Source organism: Sitophilus oryzae, unplaced genomic scaffold, assembly GCF_002938485.1.
Source record: "Sitophilus oryzae breed Bouriz unplaced genomic scaffold, Soryzae_2.0 scaffold_1297_pilon_pilon, whole genome shotgun sequence".
In the NCBI taxonomy this organism is placed as follows: Eukaryota; Metazoa; Arthropoda; class Insecta; order Coleoptera; family Curculionidae; genus Sitophilus; species Sitophilus oryzae.
In genome coordinates this window covers 9684320-9696716 of record NW_022145945.1, presented here as the reverse complement: position 1 = coordinate 9696716, position 12397 = coordinate 9684320, and the positions used below count along the sequence as shown (strand labels likewise).

General features: G+C 31.3%; 2 protein-coding genes across 2 annotated transcripts in view; one reads left to right on the top strand and one right to left on the bottom strand.

Annotated features, from left to right (window-relative positions):
• The window catches only part of LOC115874733 (amyloid-beta-like protein), a 298193-nt gene that overhangs the window by 237932 nt on the left and 47864 nt on the right, over nt 1-12397 (top strand). The window lies entirely within an intron of this gene.
• LOC115874736 (probable cytochrome P450 6a23) lies at nt 2007-11757 on the bottom strand. Its single transcript, XM_030890007.1, has 3 exons — nt 10544-11757; nt 8865-9116; nt 2007-2929 (listed from the first exon to the last, which is right to left on the bottom strand). Exons 1-3 carry the CDS (start codon nt 11583-11585, stop codon nt 2766-2768), a joined length of 1458 nt encoding a protein of 485 aa, XP_030745867.1. The 5' UTR covers nt 11586-11757; the 3' UTR covers nt 2007-2765.

Sequence of the window (12397 nt, the reverse complement as noted above, 5' to 3'; positions counted from 1 at the left end):
TTACAGTAGCGAGCGAAACGCGGTTTTCAACTTAAGATTAGGAATAATATTTGCAACAAAATTTGTAATAACATCAAAATCAGTCAAAGTCGCAGTTTTTGAGATAAAAAAAATTGGAAAAATTCCTTTACTTTGAAACTAAAAGAACTGCCTACCAACTTTTTATTAACATATTTTAGTATGGGCGGCTATACGTGCCTCCCGGCGCCATTTTTTTTTATTTTTATGTAAACAGGTATTACTGCCTTCAGGTGCAATTAGAAAACATGAGATAATATAGTCGACACCTGTATTTAAAACAAGATATGTTATTTTCATTTCAAAATGATGCCACAAAATGAAAATTATAGTTCAATTATTTATGTAATTGGACAAACTAGGGATAATTTCAAGAAATTAATAAAACAACCAGAGTTTTAAAGATAATAATATTTATTCTTTAATAAAAAAAAAATTGGCGCCGGGAGGCACGTATAACCGTATAGCCCATACTAAAATATGTTAATAAAAAGATGGTAGGCAGCTCTTTTAGTTTCAAAGTAAAGGAATTTTCCCAATTTTGGTCCGCGGTTATTTCCCCTATCCGCCACCTAGGGTCGCGTCCGATGGGAGTTTGGAGTTGTCCACACGGATTTTCTCAAAAACGGACTACAGAATCACGGAATATCTCAAAAACTGCTTTTGATGTTATTACAAACTTTGTTGCAAATATTATTCCTAATCTTAAATTGAAAACCGCGTTTCGCTAGCTACTGTAATTTTGGAGTTACAATTTTTTTGAAATTTTTATACGCCTCCCATACGCCCTTACCAACCCCCCACCCCCACCAAAAACTAATGGCCAGAATCTCGGGTGCCACAGTATTTTTGAGCCAAATTTGGTTAAAATCGGTTTAGAGGTTTTTGAGTTATCGTGTTACAGACGGACAGACAGACAGACAGACACTATGAAAATATTTTGTATTTAGGTTATTTATGACCCAAATAACTCATTTTCTTCTTAATAGCCTACCATACCTGTTGGTATGGTCGGCTAATAAACCTTCCGGTTTCTATGAAATTATTAATATTGTTATATTTCAAGAATTTCGTTACCATGGCACTTTTAGAAATTTAGCAAATAAAAGTCTAATTAGCCGACCATACCACTATTGATACCTAGCCTTCTATACCTATGTATGGTAGGCTCAAGGGGTGTCTCACTATTGGAATTACATGTACATTTTCTTGGCAGTCATTGGCATTCTTATGTCAGTCATTGGTAGTCTTATGGCAGTCGCCTATAATAATTACATGGCAGTTATAGGCAGTCTTCTTCATAGGCATTAGCAGTCGCTTAGCAGTGGAAGGATATTTTGGCAGTACGTGTACATTTTTTACCCGAGTGAGACACCCCTCGGGTAGGCTATTAAGATCGGCAATTTTTTTTTTTTTTTAATTTCACTCGAAATGAGTTATTTGGGTCATAAATGACCTAAATACAAAATATTTTCATAGTGCCTGTCTGTCTGTCTGTCCGTCTGTCCGTCTACCGTCTGTAACACGATAACTCAAAAACCGCTGAATCGATTTTAACCAAATTTGGCACAAAAATACTGTGGCACCCGAGAATCTGGCCATTAGTTTTTGGTGGGGGTGGGGGGTTGGTAAGGGGGTATGGGAGGGGGTTAAAAATTTTAAAAAATCGTTACTCCAAAATTACAGTAGCTAGCGAAACGCGGTTTTCAAATTAAGATTAGGAATAATATTTGCAACAAAATTTGTAATAACATCAAAATCAGTCAAAGTCGCAGTTTTCGAGATATTAACATATTTCAGTATGGGCGGCTATATATATGTGCCTCCTGGCGCCAATTTTTAATACTTATAATTAGCCTAAAAATACTTAAAATAAGTGGAATATTTGTCTTGGTAACGATTTTCTTTAAGAAAGAACTATATTAGAATCATTATTTCTTTTAATCTCTTTACCCAAGAAACCAAAAAGGTATAATAAAAACATGATATATCGTTGAAAAGCAATTCTATTTTTCTTTTGATTTCTTAAATAATATACATGTTGAATTTAAAATAAAAAAGATTTAAGCGATTTTATAACAGATGGACATAAATAATGTTTATCTGTATGTGATATCCAATCGGTTCTTTTAGAAAGATCAAATATATCGACTTTTCTTAACCCAAATTTCAACTTTAAGAATGCTCATTTCATGATTTTAGCAATGTCTATTACAGATCATGTTTTTGTCAATTTTACACGTTTTATTGTTTATCTCGGAAATTGGTAGGAATTACTTATATATGTTAGTGTGAGATAGAAAAATTATGAGATATGAAATGGCAACAGCAGTTCCTAAAAATAAAATATACCTAGTAATATAAACAAGGCTAGTATATACCAGCTTGTTTTATTTACAATAACAAAGATGCACTTTTCAAATCATGCTACAATACTTGTAACGCTGAAAATGATTTAGATAGTTCGATAGTTGGAACCATGTTGGAACAGGTGTCTACTTATTACTGTGTTATTACCTATACAGAAACGTATTAACAATAATTATTATATATTTTGTTGAACCCACACAGTCTAGTATAAATAAATATATTACAATCTTACTATACTTATACAATAATATAAAAGTTCTCTAAATTATTTTTTTCCTAAACGTAACAATCACATAATTACACACATTTTATTATACAAAGTCTTAAAGCTTTCAATTACAAATAAGATAAATTGTAAAATAATATCCTCCAATATTTTAAACTCTTTTAACATCCAGCCAAATATCTCCTTTCACGCTCAGAATAATTCCAGACTTTTCCATTTCGAAAGGAATCTTAGTCTTATTATTTAACGTAAAACGGTAGTTTCTTAACAAGCTGATCAAGCCCACTTTGGTTTGTAACAATCCGAATCTTAAACCTAGAAAAGAAGTATTTATTAATACATAAATTAACATAATTATTGTTTACTAAAATGTTGGTGAGTTTTTAATTTGAATTTTTCGTTGTAATAGGCTTCTTTGAAAAAGTCAATACTAAAATACGTTATATTTCATTGCATATACAGAGTGGACCAAAAGTACATCATTACTACATTGATTTCCACTATTTCAAATGCATAGTTTTAGATATACAATTTATATTTTCGGATTTTCTATATACATCCAAAATCAATATCTATTTATGAATTAATATTTTGTTATTTATTATTAATTTTCAATTACATAGATATAATAGTTATTAATATACCGGGTGTTGCATCGTCGAGCGGGACATAGGAAATCTCATGTAAATTTTAATGGGGTCAGTTATTGGCTTCCCTAATTATTTTAGAGAATAATTCTATTTAGGTTTATTGAAGAGCACTAAAACCCACATTCAAAAGAATAACTTTAGATATGTATTTTTGATTAGCCCGTTTACGAGTTATCGCCGATTTCTTTTTAAACATTTCTCCTTTCTTATGGCCCTGTATTTACTTATGAGCACCAGTCAAGGTAAAAGATAACTGTCAAATGAAGTTGCCATTTCAGAAATTTATCTGTTTAGTGCTTTATTATTATTATTAAAAACTCATACCTACATCGAAAATATTAGCCATGAATTACACTACCGAAGAAAAAGTATTGATGGTTAAATAGTATTATCAAGGAAATAGTTATCGAAAGGTGTCGGACATGTTTGCTGCTCTGTATCCGAATAGACCGATACCTGGAAAATCTACAATCGCAAGGAATATCCGGAGATCTGAGACCAAAGGTACCCTAATAAATAACTGCAGATGTGAAGCAAGGCAGGAACAAAGAGAAAATGCAAGAAATGATACCGACTTGGAAGTTTTATTGTGCGTGGAAGAGAACGATGGAAAGATCAGCACAAGGAAACTTGAGGATGAAATAGGAATAGATCACACTACAGCGTTTCGAATTTTGAAACGACATAAATACTATTCCTTCAAATATGAAAAGCACCAAGAGCTACGAGATGGGGACAAAATACGGCGGCAGGCGTTTTGTTTTGATATGATGGAAAGAGCAAACACGGATAGGGAATTTTTAAAAAACATATGTGTCACTGACTAATGCACGTTTACCTTAACTAATGAACCCAATGTTCAAAATTATCGATATTGGAACAAAGAAAACCAACACAGGTTTGTCGAAACAAGGACGCAATATCCACAGAAAGAAAATGTTTGGGCAGGGATATTCGGACTCAATATTATCGAGCCATTATTTCTTACGCGAAATTTAAATGCAGAATATTATTTGGAACTACTCGAAAATCATATTTTACCTGCTTTACATGATGCCGCTAGGGAAAATCAGGAAGTTTGGTACCAAATGAATGGCTGCCCAGCACATAGTACCCTGGCTGTTCGGGAATATTTAGACAATAGTTTTAACGGAAACGTTATTGGCCTAAATCATACAGTAAATTGGCCAGCAAGGTCTCCTGATATTTCGCCAAATATTTCTTTCTCTGGGGCCATTTAAAAAACAGGATATAAAAGGATAAAAAATACCCAAATCTAGACGAGTTAAAAAATGCAATAGAATTTCAGGTTACCAACTAGCGAATGTAAGAAGAGAATTTTATGATCGCCTGGGTTATTGTCTAGCAGTCGATGGAGGAATATTTGAACATCTTATTAAATCCTAAAGTTCTAACAATTTAATAGTACCTAAATTAATAAGTTATTGAATATTGTAATAATACTATAATTAACCTTGTAATTGATTACTTTATTTTACTTTAATTCATATTAATTTGTATTTATAAATACATCTTTAAGATTTCCGATGTAGGAATGAGTTTTCAATAATAATAAAGCACTAAATAGGTAAATTTCTGAAATGACAACTTCATTTGACAATTATCTTTACCTTGACTGGTGCTCATAAGTAAATACAGGGCCATAAGAAAGGAGAAATATTTAAAAGAAATCGGCGATAACTCGTAAACGAGCTAATCAAAAATATCTAAAGTTATTCTTTTGAATGTGGGTTTTAGTGCTCTTCAATAAACCTAAATAGAATTATTCTCTAAAATAATTAGGGAAGCCAATAATTGACCCCATTAAAATTTACATGGGATTTCCTATGTCCCGTCCGACGATGCAACACCCGGTATGTGTTTTAGGGAGTGCGTAGTTCGAGTCTTTAATAAAATTGTCACAAACGCATGTATCTACAAGGTGTTTCAAAAAACATGTGTCAACTCTCGTGGGGAAATTCCTCACGTAAAAATAAGATTTATTTTTTATATCAACATGGGTCCGATTCTGCTCTCTTTCGCAGCTACAAGATGTTAGTCTTAATAATCTTTCGATTTATTATAATTTTCTTTCAAGTACTTTTAGTGATTCTAATGAAATCTTGAGGGTAAAAGTTACATTTTCATGTTAAAAAAGTGTCGATAAATTCATCAGGGAAAATTCATAAAAAAAACATGTGCGCCACTGTCTTTTTTTCTTTTGATATCAAAATTGTGTAGGCCGTTTAATGCAGATTAAAAGTTCTCTCTTGATATTTTGTCCAATTCGACCTCCTTGCTGAGATAAACGCAATTTTATTAATCACAGCTAATAAAATTAAAATAAAATTAATAAGTTATATATTTTACCTAATTCATTATTAAATATTATTGCTATTAATTATTATTACTATTAGTCTAACCTACAGCAATTTCAAATAAAAAAATAATGGTATTTAAGATAATTACGGAAAACATAATTTTAAAAAGTTTTAACATCCTGTAACTCTAAAACTATGCATTTCCATACCCATGTTTATAGGAAATTTTTTCATATTTTTTGATGAGGAACCAATGAGTACTTATTTAAAACTTTCGCAAGTTAATGATATTAATTTTTTTTTAAAGGTTGCTATTAGACTTGGATCAAGGCAAATAAATAAAATTGCGTGTATCTCATCAAGGAGGCCGAAATCGACAAAATATCAAGAGACAACTTTTAATCGGCATTAAACTGCTTACACTTTTTCGCTAACAAGAAAAAAAAGTCAGTGGCGTACATGCTTTTTTTACAAAAATATTTCAATGATAACCCATATGCACGTCCCTGGTGAATATGTCGATGTTTTGTTGCTTTAAAGTATGTATGTCGCATTTATAGTAACTTTTACCTTCAAGATTTAATTCGAAACGCTAAAAGTACTTGGAAGAAAATTATAATAAATCGAAAAGACTGTAACACCCTGTAGCTGCGAAACAAAGCAGAATCGGACCTATGTTGATATGAAAAATAAATCTTATTTTTACGTGCGAAATCTCCCCGCGAGAGATGGCACATGCTTTTTGAAACACCCTGAATATATTATTTAGTTAAAATTATAAAAATTTGATAGGAAAAATTGAATTAAAGATAGGCGTTTGTTGTTATGGTAACTATGTTGTTTATGTTTAGTATATATACAAACAAAAGCTGGACAAAAGTAAAGTTCGGAGCTTGTGTCATAAGGACTTGCAACGCCGGAAAACTAAATAATAATAATATACCGTATGATTGAAAAAAAAAGCGTCCAGTTGGCTTGGAAATGACGATCGGTGACATTCTCCATATAATTTTACATGTAAAATGACAGTGATCTTCATTTCATAGCCATCGCTGACGTCGTTTTTTTTCGAGCATACGATATTATACAGGGTGAGTGTTAAATAATTGCAATTATTTTCAGGGCTGGTAGATCTCGATTAAAGAAATATATTTTCTCTTTACCGTTTTTCCAATAAGTCCAAAATAACCGAGTTATTTTACTTTGAAAATTTCCAAAAAAAAAACTTTATGCTTAAATTTTGAGGACCACTGAGGAGCATTTCTGGGTTTTCTTTCTTGTAAATTTAACCTACTATTTATGTTGCCATATTATCAAGAAATTATGTTTTTAACTAAGAACTAAAAAAAATCCAAAAAAATTTTCAAAAAATTCCAAATTTTTAACTTTTTTCGCGAAAAAAAAGTTATAATCGTGTTTCAGGTGTCAGGAGATACAGGGTTGTTCACCACATACGACACGGAGTATACTAGCTAAACGATTAGATTTTTACAAATTGTAAGTTTTGAGTTCGTTGAAGGACTATTAGAGCTACAATTTAAAAATATTTTTACAAGATACAAGATAAGCGTGTCCCAAATAAATAAAAAATATCAAAGTTGTATTTTTTTAAATGGAACACCCTGTATATTATTATATTTTTAGTTTCTATGATTAAAATAAAGGTAAATTTGATTAAGGTTTATCACACTTAAACCTTACCGTTTTTGAAATATTTTCAATTTTGTGAAATTGCAGTAATAATTTTAAAGCTTCAGTTCTCCAAGGGTATCAAAGTTTTTAATACCAAATATGTACTGAAGTTTATTTATTGATCAGTTCTTGTGTTGCAATAATAAAAATAATACTACCTCATACAGAGTGTCTAAAAATTTATTTTAAATAATTTCTAGCTTTAAACGGCAATAACTTGTTTAATTTAAATGGAACATCCTGTACATTTTAAGAGAATCAGATGCACAATTTAATTGTCTATCAAATTATATTATACCATTTTTTACCCATCCCTTCAAGTTTTCGTGGACAATGCATTTTCTTATAATTTAGACCTCATTTATACCCAAGGAATATTGACATTTTAGATTGTTTTTAAAGCAATAAATGTACAAAATGATTTTTAGCAAAACGATAATATTACTAGCCCATTTGTATGCAAAAAGAATATTATTTAAATCTTTATAAAAGAGTATACCATTAATTAAATATAACACCATTATTTCCGCCCAAATACTAATTAATTACATACTTAATTGTATTCGTTAATAAATTATTCTAAATAAATGTGGATTTGAATCAGAAATCAATATAATAATAAGTTATGAAAATAAACGTCTCTGTTGTTATAAATAAGCATTTATTAAAAAATGGAATATCATTTTTAAGGTGTTAGTTTTTACCACATTCAAAATACACATCAGTTTTTTAGTATTTGAGGCAATTATTATTAATCAACGCAAACAGTCAGTTAATATAATTTCAATACTGGAATCATATTAATTGGTTCTCTTTAACAAATATTTAAACAGGTTTTTTTTTATTTTTTTAATGAAATAAACGAATTATATCGACAATATTAGTATCTGTACTCTTTAAATTTTGGTACATCTTTAAAAATAATCTAAAATGTCAGTATTCCATGGGTATATTGATAAATAAGTTCTAAATTACAAGAAGATGCATTTTCTACGGAAACTTAGAGATAGGTAAAAAATGGTTTGGTTTGGTAAAATTGTGCATCTGATTTTCCAAAAATATACAGGGTGTTCCATTTAAATTAAACAAGTTATTGCCGTTTAAATCTAGAAATTATTTAGAATAAATTTTTAGACACTCTGTATAAGGTAGTATTATTTTTATTATTGCAACGCAATAACTGATCAATAAATAAACTTCAGTAAATATTTAGTATTAAAAACTTAGATACCCTTGGGGAAATGAAGCCTTAAAATTTTTACTGCAATTGCACAAAATTGAAAATATTTCAAAAACGGTAAGGTTTAAGTGTAGTAAACCTTAATCAAATTTACCTTTATTTTAATCGTAGAAACAAAAAATGTAATAATATACAGGGTGTTCCGTTCAAAAAAATACAACTTTGATATTTTTTATTTTTATTTGGGACACACTCTTCAACGAACCCCAAACTTACAATTTGTAAAAATCTCATCGTTTAGCTACAATACTCCGTGTCGTATGTGGTGAACAACCTTGTATACTACCCCTAAAATTATTTGCACTTATTTAAGGCTCATCCTGTATAGAATGAGTATGGTCTTTTACCTATGCACATCCTAGGTCCTTCGCCAAATGGCAAAAATGTGAAGTCCGGTCTTTTGGCTTTGTTTTCTTCTGTAAAGTTTTCGGGGTTGAACACATCAGGGTTGGGGTAATATTCGGGGTCTCTGTGAATACCCCAAACGGGAATTTGTACGCGAATGCCTTTTTCTACAACAATGTCCGTGTCTGGAATTTTGTACGTTTTACTACAGATTCTCGGTATGGCAGACACTGGTGGAAATTTCCTTAAAGTTTCTGGAAAAAAGTTGATCATTTGATATGGGAATTTGATATAGGTATTTCAAATGTTAATAGATAATTTAATATTCTTTATAAGTGATGTTTTTATGACTTTTTTTGAAAAATATGTTCATTGAACACAATTTTCCTCTATACAAAAGTGCTTCATTTGTCCGCTAGAGGGCATCAAACTTTAAAAAAATAAACACATTTTTTCAGATATTTTAAAAACCGTTATTCCGATTTGAATGAGATTTTGGGTGTTATGTTTTGTTAAGTGCTCTAAAACATTTGGCTTTCACAAAAATCAAGAAAAAGTACGGAAAGGGTGAAAACTACCCCCATCCCTATAAATTTTAGTATAAATATTTTCCGACTCCACCGACGATGTAGCGTTTTTTTACAAGAGACAAAAAATGTATTAAATACTACAGGGACTATTTTACGAAAAGAAAATCTGTCGTTGGTGGAGTTGGAAAATATTTATACTAAAATTTATGTAGGGTGGGGGTAGTTTTTACACTTCCCGTACATTTTCTTGATTTCTGTGAGAGCCAAATGTTAAAGCACTTAGCAAAACATATACATCTAAAATTTCATTCAAATCGGACTAACGGTTCTTAAAATATCTGAAAAAATGTGTTCATGTCTTTAAAATTTGATACCCTCTAGCGGAAAACGCAGCACTTTTGTATAGACGTAAATTGTGTCCAATAAACTTATTTTGATTACTTAATATGTAGTAGTTCTATGTCCACGGAATATTGGGACTCCTTGTATATCTAACAGCAAAATAGTATGTTTGTAACGAGGTCTAGACAGCCACCAAGTTAAAATCTGGTTTTAACTTGGAAAGTTTTAAAGAGAAAAACAGTTATTTTTTATACAAGACGATAAAATGGTATTTTATTTAATTTCGGGAGACAATAATGCAATTTTATCGTCGTGTATAAAACTTTTATAAAAAAATTTTTCCATAGCGAGTTACGTTTCAAAAAATATTCAGAAATTATTATTTCAAGGAATTTATTACGAGTAGAAAAAATACTGTGCTGGGTTGGCGTTGGTTTCTATGTAATTTGACAAATAAATAAAGCTGTCTCTTTAGTTGTCAGTTTTGATGATTGAATTGGAACCACAGAAATGGCTCAAAACTGCTAAAAACGAAATAAGTAAATTACCAACAGATATTCAGGCTGAGGCGACAAACGCCATATCCAAACTACTTCCATTTAAATCCCGAATAACTTATGAAAAGGAATACACAAATTTTCAAAAATGGAAGCAATTAAAAAACGTGCGAGAAGAAATAAAGTTTTTAATCTATCCTCGCTGTTAAAGTATCATTTAATCTACTCTTGCGGTTAAAGTGCTATCTACTATTTTTGATAGATATAAGGCAATTTTAACAGTTACTATGGAAAAATATATATTTTTCTTACCATTTACTACTAAATCCAGATATTTCATTTCAGCCACGGCATCATAGGTCACCTTTCCGTCATGCTTTTCCAAAACTTCAACGATTTCTGTCCTTAGTTTTTCCTGGATGTCTTCATTTACTGCTAGCTCGTAAAGTGCAAAGTTCATAGCAGTTGAAGATGTCTCAAACCCAGCCAAAAAGAAAATAAAACATTGGGCTATAATTTCATTCTCTGTTATTGATTTTTCCCCATTTTTTAATTGAAGCAACAGATGCATGAAGTCCTTTCTCAAAACATTGTGCGTTTCCCTATATTTGATCGTGTCTTTCACGACCTTGGTGAAGAACTCAGTAACATCATTTCCGCTAAGTTTGAAATTCAGCTGGCCCAGTATCCATTTGGGTATTACAAATATTTTCCATAATTGTTTTGGGGCATTTTGAAAAACCTTTTTACCAAAGGTCCGGAAGTCACTGTTCGGCTCCTCCAAGGAGTTGCATTCAATTCCAAATGCACAGCTTCCAATGATATCAGTTGTAAACCTACCTAGAATGTTTTTGATCTCACATGCTTCTCCTGAATCAGCATACTGTCCAACAACTTTTTCCAATCCGTGCGTTTTTTCGACTAAGGTATCGAACATCATCTTCATTTTACCTGAAGTAAAGGTGGGAGTTAGTTTAACCCTTAGATGCCTCCATTCTTCGCCTTCTAAGCTGAATAAATGCATACTGAGCACATCTTTAGGATGGTGATATGTTCCGTGGCCCAGAAAATGGTCAAAATCCTTCGTCATGATTCTTTTAATAATAGCAGGATCGATGACCATAAGAAAAGGGTTGGTGAAGACGTACGTTCCAAGAACTTTTTGTTTTAGTTCTCTACCTCTTCTGTATTGGTCGAAAATGATTTCAGACAATGCCTTTTTTGTTTTGAAAGTGAATTTGGTGGTATCTGCCACTACAACTCCTCTTCGTTCCCAATAGGATCCTCTCCATTTTATTACAGCCCATGCTGTCAAAATTAAGGCTAAAACACTGGTAACTATCGTAGCAAACATCGCGATAAACGACTAGATATCACTATCGAATTGAATGAGACTGACAAGGTTCTTTTTAACAGTCAAATCGATTACTTTATATTTATCTCGAAATACAACGTACAACTTAACAAATATAGCTAGAGACGTGAGAAATATAAAATAAGAGACGCCCCTTGATGCGCAGTGGACAGCCCACAAATTTGCTTGAATTATGCTTGAATCAGATTTTTCGTAGCGTAACTGCATCTCTCTTCCGCCGAATGCGTTCTCTCTCTATCGTGTACGCGACCGGTGCTATCCCCAAGTCTCTTCTTATATTTGTCAAACTGTATATATAGTATGTAGTTATTTTAAAATAACGTGACTCATGATTCACCACGATAAACAACAAACTCGAAGCAATTTAAAACTAATGTACTAATTATCAGCGTTATTATGTGATTTTGTATTACAAACTGCACATTATTTATCTGTTTTTACTTGCAAAAAATATTGTCAATATAGATGTTATATTCAATTTGATTTAAATTTCTCTATGTCATCTGCAAATTTTGAAAGAATTGAATATTTCGTAATATTACAAAATGGTTTCGTTTTTTAATATTATGGTCTCTCTCTTAATCTGATTTGATACGATTGGATTGTATTTTTTTTTTCATAGACGTGTTTCTGGGGTTGAATTATACTTCCCCTAAAAATATTTGCGCTTATTTAAGATTCACCCTGCGTACACAGAAAAAAAACATCTCTAGATTAGATAAAATACTTAAGCACTATAGGAACAGACAAAACCTTATTTTCCGTATCTAAATATTTTGACTAGAATTTCT

Bases quoted from the DNA above. Each gene is read 5' to 3' on its own strand.
- LOC115874736 (XM_030890007.1), bottom strand. From the start codon at position 11,585: ATGTTTGCTACGATAGTTACCAGTGTTTTAGCCTTAATTTTGACAGCA. The intron at 9,117-10,543 runs GTAAGAAAAATA...ACTTTTTTCCAG, and splicing joins TCTGGATTTAGTAGTAAATG to AAACTTTAAGGAAATTTCCA. The intron at 2,930-8,864 runs GTAAAAGACCAT...CTTCTTTTCTAG, and splicing joins AGGACCTAGGATGTGCATAG to GTTTAAGATTCGGATTGTTA.